Source organism: Phoca vitulina, unplaced genomic scaffold, assembly GCF_004348235.1.
Source record: "Phoca vitulina isolate PV1807 unplaced genomic scaffold, GSC_HSeal_1.0 scaffold11, whole genome shotgun sequence".
In the NCBI taxonomy this organism is placed as follows: domain Eukaryota; kingdom Metazoa; phylum Chordata; class Mammalia; order Carnivora; family Phocidae; genus Phoca; species Phoca vitulina.
In genome coordinates, this window is record NW_022589714.1 from 36,785,254 (window position 1) to 36,808,027 (window position 22,774).

Sequence of the window (22,774 nt, forward strand, 5' to 3'; positions counted from 1 at the left end):
CTACCGGTAAGTGTATAAAACCCTTAGCATGCCTCAAGCTGCAGACCTAGGAATGGCAGAAATAATATATTTGAGATTAAGGAAAAATTCACAGTCTTTGTTTATTAACATCATTCTTTGTCACACAGCTGTGGTTTGATAAAATGTCTTTCTTTTAACAGACATTAATGCAGGCTATGCTGGATATCGTAGAGACGGAAAGAAAGGAAGAAATGAGCCCCAGTTATGGGCTCTTATTACTTTGGGCTTCTCTGTCCAATGCTGTCCCTGTAAGTATATTAGTAAAGTAAGGATTACACTTCTGTCTACTGCAATTTCAGTTTTTTTTCCTTCATTATTCTTTCTTTTTTTCAGTCTTTTCACTTCTTGATTATGGGAAAGAAAAAGGCTACAGTGGATTTGGTTGTGAGCTAGAAAAACAAAACTGAATGCCTAATGAAATCTGATAAGATCACAAAGAAGGCAGAGCAGAGATGTCAAGTGAATTCTGCCCTCTGCAAGGCAAGCGTGTAGCAGGCTAAGGGAAAAGCTTGCACCTTGGGGTTAGTTGTGACAACACCTGCTTATGGAGTACTTTCTTTGTCAGGCAACATGCTTAGTACTGGTGCTGCAAAGATGAGTAAGTCTTGACTCCAACATTTTACTGGGGAGAGAGTAGGTAAATGGATAGTCTGGGATAGAATTGGGCTTGAATCAAGATAACCCCCGCCAGAGCTATAGAATCTCATGGAGAGAATTTAAACCCTCAGCCTCCATTTCCTCATGGGTAACAAAGGGATAATACAACTCCTGATATGGTCCTAGGACTTGGGTACATAATAAATGGTAACCCTCCTTTCTCCACAAGGTTGTTGTGAGGTTTCAGTGACATAAACCCAACTGGTGCCCAGTGAATATTAGTTCTTTGTCTTCCCCTCTACCCATTCTCCTTCGGCACACCATTCCTGTTTGTGTTTCTTGGCGTCTTGGTCCTGTAAGCTTCCCCATGAATGGAGCTGGTGACTTTGGAACTCACAATACTAAAGAGAGCAGAGACTTTTTAACTGTTTCTTTCTAAAGCTGTTATGAACTAGATTAAAGCCATGTGATATGTCTGCCCCTTCTTGCCTGATGCACATCAGGGAGGATCTCACATTAGCTTAAGCGGCACTGGTATTATTTGAGGAATTAAAGGGTGACCTTTTTTACATATTTGTTTTCTACTGAACAGGAATATTCAACCCATCTCTAATGATAAAGGTGGCCATTTTCTTTTTTCTTCTAACAAATAGAAATGAGATATTTCAGGTATTATTTATTTCTCCTTCCTCTTAGTGAAGGCTTTCTAAGTACTGATAGTCTAGTTTCTTTTCACGTGTTATAAAACTGATTGGGTAAAGAGCAGAAATAGAAATTCTGGCCTCTCTGCCATATGTAGTTCATCTGGCATGGGCAAATAAAAATCGTCTAATCCTTTCCCCTTCTTTATGTACCTCTGATATTATGCCCTGATTTCTCTTTGCATTGTTTTCTTGGATACTGATTAAGCTATAGCAAAATTAAAAGGCGAACATCAGAACAGCTCCCAAAGCAGCAACAAAACAGCCACTCCTGTCACAGGATTAATTTTCAAGATCTCATTAGAGAGATCCTCCAGAAGAAAGGGACACAGAGCCCCATTGATCTGACTCAGGGGAAGTCAGTTCTTTGGAATTTGTTCCTGGCACCAGCCTGAAAGGATTTAAATAATGAATTTCAGAAAGAAAGTGTCTGATGATTAGTGAGAGTTCCATTTTGCTGGCTGTCGTTGGCACCTCCAAGAAGCAGCTGGTGTGCAGGCAGAGACCCTGGAAAGGCTTTAGAGTCAGGCCCAAAGCCAAATCCCAGTGCTGGGTGACAGCGAGCCAAGTGTTTAACCTCTCTGAGCCTCAGTATTCTTATCTATAAAATAGGATGAATGTTATTTACCTCATAGGATGGTCATGAGCATTATTATTTTTAAGATATGGAAAGTGGCTGACAGTCCCTTGAAGAAAGAAGGTGCTCAATGAATGTTAGCTTTCTTCTTTTATAAAAAGTAAGGCCATCATTTCAATCATTACTTTCAATGGCCCATTAATAAACTGCCCTGACTTCCAAAATTGGACCACTCAAATGCCCCAGGGTGGGAGTGGCCACTGCTATCTGGCTTCTGTGATCTCCCATCAACACTTAGAGAACCCCAAAAAGCCCCGCCATTGGACAGGTGGTGGGGCCTGGTCTTTCTTAGTGCCCAGGTCAGGTTCTCTTCTCTCCCATTCTGGGCTCTGCCTCAAAGCCCGTGGAACTCAGAGCTAGGGCTTGAGGTAGTCTGGGGACAGGACAGATCACTAGAAGGCTCCACTGTGGTCGAGGTGAACCTTGGTAGACTGGCCCAAAATATTAACCATAATTAGTGAAATCATTTGTATGGGAAAACCATTTCCAACTTACAAGAAATTCCTGCCAAATGAAATTTTTAGGAACATTTTTCCAAAACGAAATTCACCGCTGACATTTTATCTTTGTTATCGCTTCTCCCAAGCTCTTTCCGAATCCTGACCCCATGACCCCCCATCCCACCTCACCTCACCCTCAACTCCCACAGCCTGTGTTGTCTGTCCCACCCATTGCCTGTACACTTAGCTCTTTTTTCTCCTGATTTTTATTTCATATCCCCAACTAGATGTGAAAGTTCTTTGGGCAGGAATGATATCTTATACATGTTTGTGTTTACCATGATTGTAGAAGACTGTCTGACCTGTTATAGAGACTCCATCAGTATTTGTTAAATCTCTTTTGAATGGAGGAATAAATGATGCTGAAGAACATACCCATTTCATCTTCTCTTACTGGGCAGGGCTTTCCTCCTTGTCCCTTTCACCTTTGTTCTTACTCCAAAAGAATTGCAGTGGCTGCTTGTGAAGTTCAGTGAGCCAGGTGGCCCTTCTCCTTTTTGAGCAGGCCTCATAGACCTGACCCCTTTGGCAAAATACTAATTGCTACTTTGGGGAGCAATTTTTAACTGGGAGTATGCAAAGATCCCAAGGTCATTTATTCTTGTTTGTTTCAGTAATATATGTAAATTTCTTATTTACTCATACCTGTCTTTTATGTGACTCTTCTTTTTAAAAAAATGTAATTGAGTTTTTTGCCAAGTTTAAAAATGATAAATAGCACCTTTGTACAGCCATTTATAATTTAGCTGAATTCCTTGTGTTCATTATGAAATAAGTATTACCCAATTTTTGTGAATCTCTAAAACTCTAAGCACTATTTAGTATAACTCTGAACCCCTCTTTTGTATAACTGAAAATCTGTGTGCTATCACTAAGCTATTTTTCCCCCAGTATGAACTTTGACCCTTTAAATGAGATGAATTGAGTATGGAGTGGTTATTAATTAAATCCAGTAATTCAGCACTTCCATCCGTAGATAATAGTAGCAGGGGCCTGAGTGGGGAGACAGGAGAAGAGAGCTCTCTGAGCATGTTTCTTCTACTGTAAAATGGACTGGATAATGTCTAGAGTAAGTCTTCGGTACTCTGAATCATGCCACGGAAAGAGGCTCTCCAGATGGTGGTGGCCTTGGTTCTCTGGTACCGTATTTACCCTGGCACCAGTGGGTTTCATGCCCCAGGGCGGAAAACCATGAGGAGTATTGAATTTGGCTTACTTGACCGCTTCCCTTCAGACAGTTGCTCTTCCCTTTTTGGCCACAGAGGGGAGTATTGGGATTATGTAAAGGTACTTAAAGTTACCTCACAAAAGAAACAAAAAGACTTAAGTGTTTCAAATATGTAATATCGGAGTCTTTCAGGACTGATTTTCCTAGATGAAATTTCTTTTACAATACGTGTTTACAGAAAAGAGGCAAGGGAAACCCAAACTTCTTTTATTGATTTTATACAGGTTTCCTCTAGTGTGTAATCTAAAAATAGAAACAGGAGCGCCTGGGTGGCTCAGTCGTTAAGCGTCTGCCTTTGGCTCAGGTCATGGTCCCAGGGTCCTGGGATCAAGCCCCACATAGGGCTCCCTGCTCTGCGGGAAGCCTGCTTCTCCCTCTGCCCCTCCCCCTGCTTGTGTTCCCTCTCTCACTGTGTCTCTCTCTGTCAAATAAATAAAATCTTAAAAAAATAAATAAAAAGTAAAAATAAAAATAGAAACAAAAACATCTACCCGAGTTAGTGGAAAGTTAATTTTTGAAATATATGGCAGTATAATTTTAACCTTGTAATACCACAATGAGGAAAGATGTGAAATAATTTTCTTTGGTCTAGAGAGAGAATTTGCAAGCATGCTATGTTCAGTAACATTCAGGTGTGAAAGGACCATTATTTTTGATATTGAGTACTCTCATAATTTAGTTTATGGGATTTGAGGTATATTTTTCTGCACTTATTGAAAATTACCATATTTTATTTGCGGAATATATGATTTGCTCATTCATTTCTATTTCACGAAAATTAAATTTTAAAAAATATTTTCATTTGGATTAACATTTTAAGTGTCATAATTTGCTGTTTCTGAATATTTAATGTATGCATATATAATATTTTATAATGTGTATTAGTAAAAAGAATCCTTCATTTTGTAGTAAAGATAATCTATATAAACAACAGAATTAAACTATAGTGACAGAATAAAAGTATAGATTTGACCTCTCAGAGGTCTATAACATCTCTCTTGTTCATAAAATCTAGTTGTTTCCAAAACTGCTCCTTACTAGCATGCTTTTAAGTTTAATTTAAACATTTTCCTGGTTTCTTTTAATGTTTCTGGTGAATACTAAGTATGCTTTTATTCACTGTCAAAGAAGGTTGTATTGTGTGATACATGTTTTTTGTTTTGTTTTGTTTTTTTAAGGTTGCATTTTGGACACTTGCATTTGTCCTCTCTCATCCCACTGTCCACGAGACCATTCTGGAAGGCATATCTTCTGTGTTTGGCACAGCAGGTACTAAACCTGAATGAACTTACCTGGTTGCAGAGGTTATCTAATGTGCGCTTGTCACATGTTATGGGCAAAACTAAATGCCCAGAATTTTAGAGAAATTGAGCATAATCCAAAATTGAACACAAGTTGTTGTGTGTTTCAGGATATAAACCGATCAGGAAGATTCCTAGAATTTAATTACTGTCCAGGTGATTTTAGAGGGCATCTAGTCTAACCCCCTTACTTTCCAAATCATGAAAATGCTGGAGAGATTGTGATTTGCCTAATTCCCCTACTTAAATGTAAATATACACACACACACACACATACACACACACACACACACATACACACAGAGACTTTTTCTTCAAATCTCTTGGCCCCTCAATTATTTTTGGAATTCAGGATTTTCTAGATTTTGTAAAAAGTAATACGGTGCATATATTACATAACACAGATGTCAAGTAAGGTTTTGTCACCAAAGGAATTGTTTTAAAAGTTAGAGATTTGGGGGGTTAGAACTGTAGATGGGGATTGACACCTTGTATTTTTTAGTTCAGATTTGGACTCTTCAATCATCATCTGTTTTAAAAAAGCAGAAATAAGCTTGAATGGAGAGAGCATTCAACTACTTGTTTATTTGACCTGTTTGGAAGTAGTATCTTTTAGAAAAACCTAAATATGTCAAATTATGTATTCTGATATAAAAAGAATAATAAATTACTTGGAAAAAAACAATGTAATAGGACAAAAGGTAGGATGCCAATTAACAGCGCCCCGCTGCTTCATGATTGCTGAAAATATTTTATTTGATATTTGATTCTTTATTTTCTACTGCTTCTTATTGAATTAAAGGCAGAAAGCAAATTGGCTTGCTCAACATCACTATCTAAGCCATACTGTCTCTTGAGCCTTGAGTCTTATCTCATAGAAATAGTGAGGATTAGAATCACTGAGTACAAACCATGCTAACAAGTTAGATTCTGTAGATAGGTTAGTGAGTACAAGAGAAAACTACTTGCCTTTATGGAGCTTACCTCTACAAAGTTAGTGGAAATACTCATGCCTTTATGTCCACAAACAATAAAAGGGAATGTGTCACATTTCCGACTTCAGCATTTCCTTACTAGAGTCTACTCCTCATTTAGGGTTCTCCAAAATCCTGGTCTTTAGGAAATCAAGAAGTAGTTATGGGATGGTGGAGATAATGCTGGGAGCCTGTCTGACCCAAAGGCTACAACAGAAGTATTACATTCATCTAAGTGTCTACAATACTTGAATCTTGAACTCTTGAACACAGTCCAATGGAGAAAGACAAAACCTTTATTCTTTTTCTACATTCTGGTTTATTTTTAGAACCCATTGTTCTCCACTGACAGACAAAGGCTCCTCCAAATAGCGATACCGGTGTATTAGCTACATATATATCAATGCTTTCAGTTTTTAAGACTCTTGCAAACTTGAAAACAATTTACATAAAATATCAAATTTTTTTGCTGTGTTTATACAGAAGCAATTCAGATCAATTCATGTATAAGATGTAGTAGCAGCTCAGGAATTTAGATGTGAGAGGAAATTACTCACTCACTCTTGGAGGTTGATATTAAAGAAGATATCCACGTGCCCATACAAAGGATCCTGTCAAAGAAAGCACATTAGAGTGCATGGAACAAGCATCTGACTCAATACAGCAGTTCTCCATTCTTAGTTCTTCACTATTACAAGATGACCATTTCTTTCTTGGAGATGTCCTTAGTGACTTGGACACCTCTTCACATCTCTATGGCCTCAGGCATGTTGCTCAACTTTCTTATAAGTTTCAGGGTACAAGCTGCTATTGAATCATTGGTCCTTTGTGTCTGGCTTTTTTTCACTTAGCATAATGTTTTATTTTGTATCATGATGTTATACATTAATTGATTTTCACATGTTGAATCTCCCTTGCATTCCTGGGATAAATCCTACTTAGTCATGTGGTATAATACATACAATTTTAATGGCTATAAAATATCCATATTACATATAGGTATTTATATCCATAGAGCATATATCATTTTTATGTTGCTGGATTCAATTTGCTAGTGTTTTATTAAGGAATTTTAGGAATTTTACATCTATATTAATAAGGGATATTGATCTGTGGTTTTCTTTTCTTGTATTTGTCTGGGTTGGATATCAGGATAATTCTGGCTTTATAGAATGACTTCAGAAGTATTCATTCCTCATATTTTTTGGAAGAGTTTGTGAAGGATTGATGTTAATTATTCTTTAACTATAGGATAGATTTACCAGTGAAGTGATCTGGTGCCGAGATTTTCTTTGTGAGAAGTTTTTGATTAATTCAATCACTCTACTTGTTACAGGTCTATTCAGGATATATATTTCTTCTTTTTTATTAAAATATAACTGACACATAACATTGTATTAATTTTAGGTGTACAATGTAATGATTTGCGATATGCATATGCTATGAAATGATCACCACAGTCAGTTTAGTTAACATCCATTATCACACAGCTATAATTTTTTTCTTGTGATGCAGACTTGTAAGATCTACTTTCTTATCAACTTTCAAATGCATAATACAGTGTTGCTAACTGGTTGCCATTGCTGTACATTACAGACCCAGAAAAATAGGGACACTGAACGAATTTGCATGTCATCCTTATGCAGGGGCCATGCTAAACTTCTCTGTATTGTTTCACATTTAGTAACACTATTTTTTCTTGGGTCAGTTTTGTAGTTTGTGTCTTTTTAAGGAATTTGTCCATTTCATCTAAGTTATTTAACTTGGTACATATAACTTCATATTATTGCCCACAATCTTTTTTATTTCTATAAAATCACTAGAAAAGTATCTCCCTCATCCTTGATTTTAATAATTGTGTCCTCTCTCTTTTTTCCTTGGTCCATTTTGTTTTCAAAGAACTAGCTTTTGGTTTTGTTGATTTTGTTTGATTTTATTTTTTTATATCACTTTTCTATTCACTATTTCATTTTTCTCTGTCCTCATATTTATTATTTATAATTTATATCTCTTTATGAATATTCTTTATTTTGTTCTTTAAACACAATTTTTCTTAAAGTCTTTGACCATATTTAAAATCTCTTATTTAAAGTCTTTTTTTTTTTTCATAAGTCCAACATCTGGGTTTTTTCAGGGATAGTTTCTACTGATTGCTTTTTTCCCCTGTGTATGGTCTATGTTTTCTTGTTCCATGTATTATTGGATATTTCTCATTGCATGTCTTGCATTTTTTTTGAAAACTGGACATTTTAAATAATACAATGTAGCAACTCTGGAAATCAGATTCTCCTGTTTCCTCATGGTTTATTGCTGTTGCTGCTTGTCATAGCCTTGTTTGTGTGTTTGTTTATTGACTTCATTAACTAATTCTGGAAATTTTGTATTATTACACTGTATTTTGTATTATTATCATGTGTGGCCACATATTTCTGCTTGGTTAGTTTAGTATTCAGCTAATAGTTGGACAAAGATTTCTTTACACTAAGAACCAATAAGACTCCCATGTTTGCATGTTTAGGATTTTGTTTGCATGTTGGAGCATGCCTTCAACACTCAACTAAGCAGTTGGTAGCACTGCCTTAACTTTCACTTCCCACTTGCACAGAAACTCAAGGTCAGCCATAGGTAGACAATAGAGCCTTCTCAGGTCTTTCCTGAGCCTGAATGAGGCCTTGGGCATTTGTGCAGTCCTACAAAATTGCATGCAAATTTTATATTTCCAGGAATACACTGGACATTTTAAAGCCCTGGGGACGTCTCATTCCCTAGCTCTTCATTTTAATCTTTTTGGTTTGCCTGTTGTTTGTCCAAACTGTTATCTATTGCGTCTGGTAGTTGCAAAGTTAATTATCCTTAAAGGTTTCCAACCAACACCCCTGGGGGAAATTCCACTGTGTGAGTTCCAAGTCAGGTCAGATAAAGATAGTCTTATAAGTGGGATCTTTCGGGACCTGCCAGACAGGTCACATAATGAGAACTCTCTAGGAATGAGGTCTTGAAGGAGTTCTAATCTTATTCTGACCCCTCTGGTAACTGCTGGGCTGCTGGTTTGCACTGTGGTTGTAGGCTATTGGTTTTCAAGGCTACCCTGGAGCTATGGAGAGAGGGATGGGAATAGGGCAAGTTAAAGTGTCATTAAGCTTGTTCTTCTTACGAAGATTTAGCCATTTTTCTTGGATAAACACTCCCTGGGTTGCTGCAAGCCTTTGGTTAATTTCCAAAGTTCTGAAAAAGTTGATTCTGACAAATTTTATCAGATTTTTCATTGATTTTAAAGAGGGACTCTTTGGAGTCCTTAGTCTGCCATTTTTGCTGACATTACCCTGAACCGTAAGTTTTAAAATTTCTTTTAGGAAACCTTCCAGATTCATTGTTAACCCTTCATTCATCTATTTATCTGGTGGCCCTCAAATATCTTTTTGAGTACTCACTATGTCAAGGCATTATATGAAATATCAGGGCTATGAAGATGAGTGTGTGGTGCATGCTCTCAAGGAAGTTCATGAATGAAGTGCATTTTATAAAAATGAAAACAGATTTGGAAGTTTACAGAAGATGTTAGGAGAGAGAAAGGAACATTTACGATGTTTCTTTGGAGATGTGCACTTGTTGATGAATTCTGTAGGTTTTCTGTACTTGGAACCCTTTTCCTTGTTTTTATTCATGTTTCAGTCAGCTTGAATATCATTTCCTCAGATAGATCTTTTAGGCTTGCCCTGTCTGAAGTCACCTTCCCTAACTCTGTGCTTAGTGATTCTCTGATTCACCTCACTATTTCCTTCATAAGAATGATTTTTTTGTTTATCTATATCTATCTATCTTCTGCCTCCTTCATCAGAACATAGTCTCTCCAACAGCAGGAACAATGTCTATCTTGGTCTCTATAGGATCCCCAGCTGCCTAGAACCCAAATTATGCAACAAGTATTTTCTGAACAAATTTAATGAACAAATACAAGCATATATTTTAAGAGATGAATGTCTTAGTTTAGCTTTCATTTGCGGTTTTATCACCTATCCCATTAGACAGCTTATATGAAATGAGTATTTTATGTAAAGAAGTTTCTGATAAGTTTCTGCCTCTGAGTTTTGAGTTAATAGAACCCTAGTTTCAGCCAATATCTGATCTGTGCTTTGAGACACTCAGTAGTCTCAAGTCCAAGAATCCACAAGAATGGTAATGAATGCTGAACATGTCTCTAGGGTTTTGAACTCTATAAAGCATCTTCTTGATTATGATTTTATTTTACCCATTGATCCTGGGTGAAATATACATTATCAAATTATTGAGTATCTGATGAAGAATATTTTGCTTTGTTACAGAGTTTTTGGGCATAATTCCTGGAAATTAGTCATTTTGTTTTAAATTTTAATGTGTAGATCACCACACATTTTTTCAGTTGCCTGTCATAACCTCAAAAACATAGTGCAGATATGGGGGTCAGAATGCCTGCATTCAAATCCAGTCTCAGATCCTTACTACTGGTTAATTCCTTATTCAAGTTGCCAAATTCTTTAAGCCTTTTTCCTCTTCAGGCAAATGGCAAAATAAGAATGCCCATCTCATGGAGTTACTAGGAGAATATGGTAAAATATAAAGTCAACAGCACAATGTCTTTCAAACTGTAATCATTTTATGAATCTTAGCCATGACCAAAACTGATATAACCGTATTAGTTATATGAAATTTTATAACCTTGCCATATCATGAAATTAGTGACTATTATGACTTTGAATTTTTCTACTTCTAAATATTAGTCAGTGTTGTTTTTCCAAATATAGTTTTCCAGGTGCTTGGATGGCTCAGTCGGTTAAGCATCTGACTCTTGATTTCAGCTCAGGTCATGATCTCAGGGCTGTGAGATCAAGCCCCACATTGGGCTCCACCCTTAACGTGAAGTCTACTTGAGATTCGGTCTCTCCGTCTCCCTCTGCCCCTCCCCTCTCTCACGTGCACACATACATGTTTTCTCTTGGTCTCTCTAAAATAAAATGTATATATATATGTATATATATATTTAAAATATCATCGTTTTCTGGAGTGTTTACAGCAATAATTGAATTATTTTATATCAGTTGGCCATCCCTTTAAAGAGACTGAATGCAGTAGAAATATAGCGTGAAGGTATTTCTGTCTAATATTATCCTAGGAGGTAGAAATAGTAGCAACAATAATAGCTAACACTTAGCTAGCCCTTAGTAAGTACCAGGCCCTGTTCCAAGTGCTTTTCTTATTGACTCCCTTAATCCTTGAATCATCCCTCCTAAACGTTATTATTTATATGCATTTTAAACATGAGGAAAATGATGTGCCAATTAGGTAGCTTACCCAAGACCACACAACTAGTAAGTGACAGAACTACAGTTTGAACCCATGTTGGCCTGGCTCAGGAGTTGATAATACAAATTATCAAATCTCCTTATTTCAAAATTATACTCGGAATGTCTGAATTAACATGCTGAGGTCCAGTTTCCAACTTAATTCCAAGGCGTGAACATATTAATCTTCCTAAAGCATACCTCTAGTTTGCATGTGTATTCAGAATATATTCCTGGAGTAATGTTCATACCCCTGAGCCTGAAACCATAGCCTGATGGTCTGATCCACCTTTGCAATCAGTGTAATAATCTAACTAAGGTGGCCCCTTGAATACCCTCTAAAACTCTCTTCATTTTCTTTCTGCTGTGCTATTTAGTGTAAATGTAACCCTAAATGTGATTTAATTTTGATGCCTTTAGAAGACCATACATAAGTAAACTTGTAGATTAGAAAAAGTATTTTCTAAACTATGTACTTCATTCTTGGGTCAGAAAATATGACTACCATGTTCATAACTAAGGTGATTTCTAAAACAAATGTATTATAACTGTCAGGAGAGTGTAATTTACCCCACCCAAAAAATGGTGACTGATAATAAACACCATAAAAGATAGGTAGTTTGTGGTTTATGTGTAGAATCATCTTTACTTATTGTGTACCTATGCCTTCTTCTAAGCAAGGCCACCTGAACATGTGGATCCCTAGTTAATGACCTCTGAGGCTCTGTTCCATTAATCACCAATCCCTTGGTAAGTTCAGCTGCTCTACTGGCTCTTTGCCCTTGATCTGTCAGATCCAGGTACTCTGTACTCAGCAACATCGAGTGACTTCACATCTCACTCAGAATAAAATCTAAAGCCTTCATGTGGCCGTGGAGACTTTTTGTCATCTCAACAATCTTGTCTCTGTCACCCTGCCTCTTATTTATTTCACCCTAGCCATATCCATTCATTCATTGAACAAATATTTATTGAGCTCCTATTATGTGCCAACAACTATTTTAGGAGTTTGGAGTGCACAAGAAAAACAACAATTACTTCCCCTTTGGTGCTTACGTTCTGGTAGGGGAGACAGACAATAAATCAATGTAATGCATAAGTAAGCCCTAAAAATATTAGATGGGGACAAATACTGTGTAGAAAGAGATCAGAGCAGAGCAGGGGAACAGGTGGGAGCATTCAGTAGCTGGATCAGCGTGGGTCTTAATGGCAGACGAGATCCAGGAAAGGACTTGAAGATGGTTAGGAGTTAGACAAGCAGGTATGCAAAGGAAGAGCTTGTTGGGGTCAGAGACTGCAGGTGTGGCCTCACTGTGTTCTCACAGAATTCTCTTGGATCGACATCATCCGTGGCATTTTTGTGGCATTTTGTCCAGAGAAGAATGTGAGCATATTTCTAACAAATGAGAAATAACCTGATTTACTATATTAGGACTATATAAAGAGGAGATGTCATGGTTTTCACTGCAGTGGACATCTTCCCCTTTTCTTGACAAGCATATGCCTCGTCCTTCCTAGTTTCCATCCTCGCAAGAACCTGCTAGAATCATGGCTTCCAGACTTCCGTTTTCACTGACCTTCTGCCCCTATGGATGGATATTTCAGGTGGAAAAAGTTCACTGTGGGACACCTGGGTGGCTCAGTGGGTTAAGTGTTTGACTCTTGATTTTGGCTCAGGTCATGATCTCAGGGTTGTGAAATCAAGCATTGGGCCCTGTGCTGGGCGTGGAGCCTGCTTAAGATTCTCTCTCTGCCCCTTCCCCACCCACCCTGCTGTCCTCTCTCTCTCTCCCTTTCTAAAAAAAAAAAAAAAGTTCACTGCAAGGTGATTGCAGCAGAAAATCTGGGTGGATGTGTCTTCTCTTCCTCATCGAGCCCCTCTTACCACCACTGGAGATCACTCCCCTTCTCCTCCTGTGGCTCCATTCACTTGCCCCGATAACGGAACTTTATCATTTCTTCTTTTTTTCTCCACATTAGTCACTCTGGTTACTCCTTCTATAATTTATCAGCAAGGTTTCTTAGAAGCAGCTGCAGAACCTAACTAGAGCTGATTTAGTGAAAAACCAAATGTATTACAAGTTTATGAGCTCACAGAATGTCTAGGAGGACCGGACACCTAGGCTTGGAGGATACACAGCCTGGAATCATGCTCCACATCAGGCTGCGGAGCTGCTGTGGCAGGCGCAACGCTGCCACTAAATGCCGAGCACATTGTGGCCACCGGCCCGAGACCCTCACGGTGCTGGGTCCTCAGGAACCTGATCCTGCGAAACTTGCAGTTGCTGCCCCAGAACACTCTTCCAGTCTCCACTTCTTTAGGTCACTAACTCTTGACGCAAAGCTTGGGTTGGTCAGTCTGACTGGTAAGGTCTTTTCTTCATGGTAACATCCTCGCTTCAAGGGTGGCAAAGAAAGCAAGAATCTGGCATTTTTTGACTTGATGATAGGCAAGCTTCTGTTGAAACATAGCGTTCAGATAGTGCATAGCCAAAACTAACACATATCAATATGTGTATGTAACATAATATATATCTTTACATAGGTACATGAGTATAGGAAATAAGTATATTATATTACTATATAAATATATTTTAATTAATATAAACACATTTCATAAATATAACTATGTACCGTTCTATCTGTATATCTGTGTACATATTCACATGCATCCCTTACCTGTTCCCAGGTGAGGTGACCCCTTGCTAACAGATTCCATGAAAGCAGACAAAGTATAGTTAAGTCTTCTCACCTTTCTCAGGAAACGTCATACTTGTACGAACTATGAATTTTAAAAAACAGTGCAATAATTAACTGACACACCTTTGTATTGACCAAAGACAAATGCTCATCTTCTTTATTCTGTTTATTTAAAAATTCACGCACTTACAGTTCGAACAAACTTGTTATATGTGTTTGATAAAGAAAGGGAAGGTTTTTTTCTGAATCTCTTCTTCTTCCTATAGGGTTTTATCTAGTCTCAGTATACTGAATGTTGTACCCGTAGAACTGTTCTAAGAAGAAAATTAAGTTACTCATATTTTTACTTTAACATTAAACTACATATTATGCCATGTTTGGCTTTATTTAAGTATTTGCATTTTAATTTAAGTGTCCTTCCATTAACCTACCATGATGGTTTACTTCTCTTCTCTTTTTTATTTTACTTAAGGTGTAGGAATACATATTTAGATGCTTCTTGCGTTTTTAGCAAGATATTTTTCAAGATAACTACTAAAGGACTGCTGGATCATAAGAGATTAACCAACACAACATAAATACTCATATTTGTGAGCAACTGACCAAAAGCAATCTCAGGCATTAACATTTGGGTCCTGTTCAGACTATTATAAAGCAATTTTCCTTTCTAATTCTGGACCCCCATGGTGAATGTCTGCCCAGCAGGAGAGGGTCATTCTATCTTAAAAACAAAACAAATAAAAATGCAGCTGTAGTTTTTAGCTGGTTGTATTGGCCCTTTCTACCTATTCTTTTTAATGTAAGGGAGCATTAATACTTTTTTTCATGCAGTTTTACTGTGTGTTTATTTAAAGGAAAAATTCATAAAATTTTTATGTTAATATACAAGGAACCAGATTAGAAATAGAAATTAATAGAAATTGCATCTACATAGAAATGCATCCCTGTCTTCTATAGAGTCATCCATTTGTGCATCATAAAAGGTACATTACCAGATTTCCATTGGATTAGAGTCAGGAACTTGATTCATGAGTTTCAATCGGGCCACTCACTAATAGTGTGACTTTGGATACAGGAGAAAATTTACTCATTGCCAACCATTGTTTTTTGGTTCCCTTGTGTTCTGATTTAGCACCAGTCCTGACTGGAGACTACTGACATTGACACTGTCCAAGTAGCCAGATGCTAGGTGACATTAACTTACATGGTTACACTCACCATCCACTGGTGAGAAAAGATTCTGTCTCTGCTAATTATAAACAAGTATAAAAACTAGCAGAGTGATAGGGGTGCCTGGGTGGCTCAGTCGTTAAGCGCCTGCCTTCGGCTCAGGTCCTGATCCCAGGGTCCTGGGATTGAGCCCCGCATCGGGCTCCCTGCTCTGCGGGAAGCCTGCTTCTCCCTCTCCCACTCCCCCTGCTTCTGTTCCCTCTCTTGCTGTGTCTCTCTCTGTCAAATAAATAAATAAAAAATCTTTAAAAAAAAAAAACTAACAGAGTGATAAATGAAGTTCAGAACATATGGTGATGTCCTAGGCAGAGTCCATGTTGTTTGTATTATTTTAATTAGTTCATCAGTTTTACTTCATTGCATTTAAACATTTTCATTTATTCTTGAAACCTTACCTATAGTCACTTCTTACCTATATTATAATTTGTATACAACTTCCCTCCACTTGAATGTGTCTCAATACCATCTTGCCAACCAATAACAACATTCTTGGGAGGACTCCATCATGGCATAACAAAGACCTAAGTCCCTCCGCTAACTGAAGAAGCTCACTCGCGTTATTCCTCTGCAACCTGCCAGGGTTCAATGGCTGATAGCCAAAGTTGTGTCTGTGATAGATTCTCAGCCCTTTGTTGCCCAAAATATTGAGAAAAGTGATCAAATAGCAGAGCCAACGGCACTTCAATGGAGTCATGAACAGAGGAAAGTTATTAAAAAATTTCTGTCTACTCCTCTGGTTGCTTGACAATATGAACTTAATATGGAGGTTTGGGAGGTTGTAACATCATACGGGAAATTTCTTGCATAGCCTTCTTTTCCTTTGCTAGCCCAGCTTTTTAAATATGGAATGGACCCAGCAAACATTCAGTTATGCTGGAGCTTGTCAAAAACTACTTTTCATTCATCAACCTTGAAGACCTTACATCGATTACCTAAGAAAGTATTTATTAATGCAGGACATTCCATCTGGAACTGTTCCATTCCACTCTAAATATATAATTTTCTCATCTTCTTTTTCCCTTGACCTTACAGACAAGATGGTGTCCCTTTAGAATGTACAACTTGTCACTTTCGAATCCATTACCTGAGCCATGAAGGCCAGGATGAAACTTGCCTGTAAGATTTCTGTTCCTCCAGAGATTTCCCAGGTGGCTATGTTTCTGCCAGCATTTCTTGCCTTTCATACCTGATGTGTGTCTTCTGATACTCTAACTCGGGAGACTGTGTGTGAAGTCGCTCTCTCTTTTATTGCCTAGCTTCAACAGGCTGAAAGAGATCCCTCGGATAGCTGTAGATCATTTGATATCCTGTTCAAATTTACAAGCTTGGAGACGGGTCCTACTCTGGCGCTTCTCATTTTATTAAGTCTTCTGTTATCTCACTCAGTGGACACGTTCATCTGCTTTATTTATCCTCTACATTTTTCATTCTGACACAGCTCTTTTTCCAGTGTGTTCTGTTAGAGAATTATTCAGGCATTTGTATAATCTTTCTTCCCCTTTAGAAAATACTGAGGTAAAAGCCTTGAGGTTGGGTTGACAGGTCCAAAGAACACCATCTAAAAATTCAGAATCATTATGTAGAGTTTATAAATAAAGGGTATTTCTAGGTCAAAATATATTTAACATTTTATTATCTGCCTACTGTTGTCTTCTGTAGTCAGTCTCTCTCCCTTATATTTATTATCAATTGGACTATGTTCTTTATTCCTCAAAAAAGTCACTGTAATTATAAAGCAGGCTTCATTTCATGTTTCAGTAAATAGAGAAACCAATAACCTCTTTTCAATATATGAAAGAAATATTTCTGAAAATAACACAAAGTATTATTTTTTTAGAGGAGAATCTTATATGGTTGACTTGGTATAGTGGCATTAAACTTTTTTTGAAATGATAGAATGGGATTTAGAATATTTTATATGTGTATGTATTGGAAGAAAGGGTAGGAGGGGTTGGTTTGTGGGTTATCAACTCCTGATCTTCCATCAATAAAAATAACATTGTTCTAAGCAACATAGCATTCCTTGGTGCCTTTTTTTTTTTTTTTTAAGATTTTATTAATTTATTTTAGAGAGTGCGAGCAGTGGGGAACAACAGAGGGAGAGGGACAAGCAGACTCCCCACAGAGTGTGGAGCCCGATGTGGGGCTCAGTCTCACGACCCTGAGATCATGACCTGAGCTGAGATCAAGAGTCAGATGCTTAACCAACTGAGCCACTCAGGGGCCCCTCCGTGCTGTTTTTCTCAGTCCATAGCTATCACTACCTCCTTCAAAGAAAGTCAGTCTATGGTTATGAATGCCAAACTGAAGTCACTGAGCAGAAGCTACTTCCAAAAGGTATTCCTTCTAATGTTTCAATAGATGTCAGCCCAAGTACCATGCACTGGTTATCAACCCCAGAGGAGGATTCTAAGCACTTCTGCCCATTGCAGCTTGGTATCAGAGTCTTTAGGAAAAAAAAAAATGCAGTGAAGCACTAGGTGGAACAGAATTTCCATACATAGAGAAGAGACAGCAAACTTAGCTTCGGTAGTGGGTGTCAGTCCCCCTAGCTTACCTAAACTCTTGTGCCTCAATGGAAGGGACTCTGTGCCCTCTCCCGTTGGAAGGACAGATAAAACAGTGTGGTTGGCCAGATGCCATATATTGTACATGCTTTAAGCAGAGACAAAGGGGCATTCACTACGCTTGAAACAAGGAAGGATATTCCCACACAAGGTGGTAAGACCAGTACAGGCCATGTGGGCTCTGTATTTCCTGGTGAGGAGTGCTCCAGGCCCAAGGCCCATTCTTATGCAGCTGAGTAGCAGTCCAAAGACTGGCTTTCCCAATGACAGGAACATGCCTCTTTGATAATAAAATTTTATCTTAATTCCTTCAGATGCCAAAAAGTCATGTTTACCCCTAGAAAAATCAGAAGAACCAGAGCTGGAAGTTCCAAAATCACTGAGGGTTTGGAAGAAGCTGGAGGCTGGAAGGGAGAGTGAGCTGTGGTTTGCCAGCCTCCGGGAATGCCCCAAAAGCCCCTAGTGCTCACATTCCCAGAATCTGTGGACAGCCTCTCAGCTGCTTCTTTGCTTTCTCATCTATATCCACTACCAATGCCTTAAACTGCCTTTTTTTTTAAAGCCTTCCTTTTCATTTTACATCTGTCCTTCCTATTCATTTAACTGGTATTTGTCTTGTACAAAGAAATTGGGTTAGGACATGACCTATATAGAGGAGTTATAACATTTTATAAAAATATAGTTTTAAACTAAACAACCTAAATAAAGAAAAAAGTACACATGTTCCTCTACAGAAAGGTTTAATATCATGAAAATGCCAACCCTTTTCAAGTTAATACATATTTAATCAATTTTAATGAGAATTTGATGGATTTGAGGTGGGGGAGAAATAAATAAATGACTTAGATATTTTTTAATTTAAAATGTAAATAAAAACAAATGTAAATAAAAATAAAAACTACTGGAAATATAAATTAGTAAGACTAGATTTGTCCTACCGGATACTAAAATATATTATAAAGCTGCTATAACAAAAGAGAACATAGTTGGTACAGGAAAAACAATTGATGAGCACAACCCTTATTTATTTACCTTTTGCCCACAAGCAAACTCATGATCTTTTCTTTCAAGATTAAAAAAAATTATAGGAAAAAAACATTTCTAAAATTCTGTTTCACATTCTTGAGGCAAAAGTTTAAACTATCAACATTTGCGGGGCACCTGGGTGGCTCACTAGCTTGAGCGTCTGACTCTTGATTTCAGCTGAGGTCATGATCTCACCTTCATGGGGGTAGAGCCCCACGTCAGTCTCTATGCTGGGCATGGAGCCTGTTTGGGATTCTCTCTCTCCCTCTTCCTCTGCCCCTCCCCCACCTCTCTCTCTCTCTCTTAAAAAAAACTATCAACATTGGCAATGAATTAATATTCTAGAAACCTGCAGTCATTGGAGAGACTATACCTATCAAGAATTTATAGGAAACTGCAGTGAACTAAAAGCACTTAACTTCGTAGGCTACCATGTACTTTATAAACTTTCATCTATTCTCATCTCGCTCTTGAATTTTCTATTAATTTAATGTCTTACAGAGTTTTGTCTCACAGAACATGTACAATAAGGCGCATGTGTAATAATGTGCATGCATAGAATGAAGTTAATATTTTGTAAGAAAGAAAGACCCAAAGACTACATCTTTTTTTTTCCTCAAAGAAATATTGGAGAGATAATCTAGAATACTGATTTTTAAATCAAATTTTTGCAGGGTCTCAGCACAATAAGCTCACAGTTTGCTTGATAAAATGGGAGCGCAAGCCTTGTATTTTCAAGAAGGGTAGAAATATCTTTTGCGTATGTTTTCTCACCTCTGGAGCTTCTCTGAGTGGACCTCCTTCTCTCAGTCCTTTCTTCATATTCCAGAGGTTTCTGAGAGATAACTGAATGAGGCAACAGGATATAACTGACCTCAAGGGATCTCTTCTACTCTTTCTTTAGTTAACTCATTATCTTTTTCTTTTCTTTTTCTTCCGTGTGTGTGTGTGTGTGTGTGTGTGTGTGTGTGTGTGTGTGTAAAATCATACTTACTCCCTAATTATTTTAGGTGCCCCAATAAACTCCCATTCTATGTCCTCAGATGCCATAAATCCAGAGTCACCCCCTACTACATGGACAAGGATCTGAGCATTCGTCCAGAGGGAGGGGAAAGAGGCAAGAAGATAGGAGAGGAAAAGGGAGGAGGAAGGATTAGAGATTGGAAGACTGTCATCATGTGGGATGGGTCCTTAAACAGCTCAGATCTCTGACACAAGGGAACCCCTGTTTTATTCCTCAGGCCCCACTACCCACTGACCTTTCTCCATCACTCTATCCCTTCTTAAAAGTAAAACAGCCTTTCCCTTTCTCAACACACTGGTTTTTTTTTTTTTTTTAATTTATTATGTTATGTTAATCACCATACATTACATCATTAGTTTTTGATGTAGTGTTCCATGATTCATTGTTTGCGTATAACACCCAGTGCTCCATTCAATACGTGTCCTCTTTAATACCCATCACTGGGCTAACCCATCCTCCCTCAACACACTGTTTTGAATCTCCTTTATTCCTTTCACATCTGCTCTAGAAATTCCTTTAAACTTGATTTTTTCTGTTTAAAGACATTTGGTTGTGGTGTGCTCTGTGTCCTACCGATATGAGGGGGGCCTGGTCTTGTGGCCCATACTACCTGAAAAGGTCTAGCCCCAAACACAATCCACCACATCAGGGAAAACCTGGGTCTTGCTGTGCAGAATAATTACCTCATAATTTGCATCTTGCTTAAACAACTTCACTCTGTAACCTTGTTTTCTCACTACTTCTTTTCATCATTTTCTTCTTTCCATCCTTGCTACCCTTTGTTTCTCAATTCTGGTCTACTCCTGTTCTAGGCCTTTCTCTCACTGTCTCTCAGTCCTCAGGAATAGAGGGAGGTACATATTTGGAGATAGGAAAGGTCATTGGAATCTTTATCCAAAATTAAAAATAAATTTTCCCTTCCCTTCAGAGGTCAGTTTCACAATATTCTTTTTAAATTTAAGAGGATAATTGTAGAAGGCTATTGCTTTCCCCATTTGGGAGACAGGCCAACGAACAAATCTTCATCTCACTAAAAATTAGCAGAAATCTGTAACTAGCACATTCTTACTACCTGTTACTGTTATAGGGTCATCTGATATATAAAACTCGTTATAAATAGTGTTATCTATTTCAGGACATTTTATCCACTCTGATTCTCTCTATTTGAGATGTGCTAACTTTTCCCAGTAAATATAGGTTTCTCCTGGGAAGACAATAGCAATTTTGTAAAATAAGAAAATATTGCTGGAATAAATTAGAGGCTAAAAATTGAATTTTTGAACATTGTTTATCCTATGAAGTTTTTAAAATTCCTGAAGTGAAGGAATGGATGTAAGATAATTCTTTTCCCCTCTGGAATACTGTAAATTATTTATTAGTTCTCTTTAGCTTTGTCTCTGTTCTCTAAAAACTGATATTTTTTTTTTTCAGGAGCTTATCTTGAGGTCCCTGGTTGAGAAAACATGCCAGAAAGCTAGTTTCCTGCCCTTATTTTCTGTGAGCAATTAATGTCAGTGCTTCATTATTTTTGAGTAGAAGTTTTAGAAATGCTATGTTCTTTTCAAAGCTGTTATATAATTTCCCTAAATAAGTCTAAAGTAAACACTAGCTTTTTGTTATTTGATTTTTCTTTTTAAACAAATTATTATACAATTTTGGAAGCAAATTTCTTGATCACATTTTGGTGGGAATCATTGCTCAAGGCTATGACATCAGTTTATTTTTCAACCTTTGCCTCATGTATTTCTATAGGTTCATTGTCCTTCATGTGTACTGTGACCTTTTGCACTCACCTGAGCTTCAGATATTTTAAGCAAGCTGCTCCATGAATATGAAAAGGCAACGTTTGTAAAGGATCTCCCAGCCTAGAATAGCAAACAGAACTGAGAATCCATGCTTTCAAAATTAAAGAAAGAGATGATGGAATGTGTAGGGATGCACTCTTTACATTCCAGTGGGAGTTGATGATCTGCTTCTTGTCACCTTGCCATGTGTCCCTGGGTGGTAAATACACCTGTCTTTCACCGTGGAGGAGCACAGGGCCTCCTGGGTATTCCACCCCTACTTTGCAAACCCACCTTCTGATTCAGACTCCTTGGAATTATGTCTCAAAAGGTCTGAATGACTCAGCAAAAGCCTACTGTTCCCCTTTTTTTCTGTCAAAACATGGATTATTTCCCCAAAATTGTTAGTTGAATCTTTATATAGTGTTGTTCCCGGTCTATAGATACAGAATATTTATATTTTACATACTTATTCACTTACTGGTTTTGGGTGCATGCAAGTATATGTGTGTGTTTGTGTGTGTGTGTGTGTGTGTGTGTGTGTGTGTGTGTGTGGGTGTGTAAGGAGAAGGGGCTTGATTAAAGAACCAGAGGACTACAAAGAACAATTGACTTTAGTGATTCTACTTGAGTCATGTTCCTTTTTTTAAGTCCAAGAAATCATAGCTTTATGATTAATTTTGGAATTTAAGTTGCTTTTCTTTCTGCCTGGTTGAGTCCTACTCATCCTTCCAGGCTTAGCTGAAAGCCCAGCCGTAGGCAAGAGGGGATGAACACCCCTGTCACTTGTAGCCTCTCTGGTGAAGCTAATATTATAGTCATTTATATACAGAGAGTATTTTGTGTCCTTGTGTCCAAACTCCTTTAGGGCAGGGACTGTGTCTTTCTCATTCCTTTCTTCTCTTTCTCCTCTTAGGGGAAGTGGTGGGTCACGGTAAACGGGGACAGAGGTTTGAAGGCAAATCTGACATGTTCAGTTTGTCTCCTGGGGCACATTAACTCTGAGGCTTGATAGATGGCAGGTAGTTATGAGGAATAAATGAAGTGGTCCAAGATATTTGTGACATTAGATGGTCAGTAAATTAGTATTCCTCTCTTCCTGTCTCTTACAGCACCTATGCCTGGGCAGGCACATAACAGATAGGAAGCAAATATATATTGAGTGA

At 37.8% G+C, this 22,774-nt stretch overlaps 1 protein-coding gene and 1 non-coding gene across 2 annotated transcripts in view; one reads left to right on the forward strand and one right to left on the reverse strand.

The window, feature by feature from the left end:
• LOC116635554 (24-hydroxycholesterol 7-alpha-hydroxylase) overlaps window positions 1–22,774 on the forward strand; it is an 87,765-nt gene that overhangs the window by 27,177 nt on the left and 37,814 nt on the right. Inside the window, exons 7-8 of the mRNA XM_032409702.1 lie at window positions 162–269; window positions 4,863–4,953. Coding sequence (XP_032265593.1) covers window positions 162–269; window positions 4,863–4,953 — 199 coding nt within the window. The remainder of the gene's footprint in view (window positions 1–161; window positions 270–4,862; window positions 4,954–22,774) is intronic.
• LOC116635968 lies at window positions 7,561–7,667 on the reverse strand. Its single transcript, XR_004300263.1, has one exon. It is a non-coding gene; the product is annotated as a U6 spliceosomal RNA (small nuclear RNA).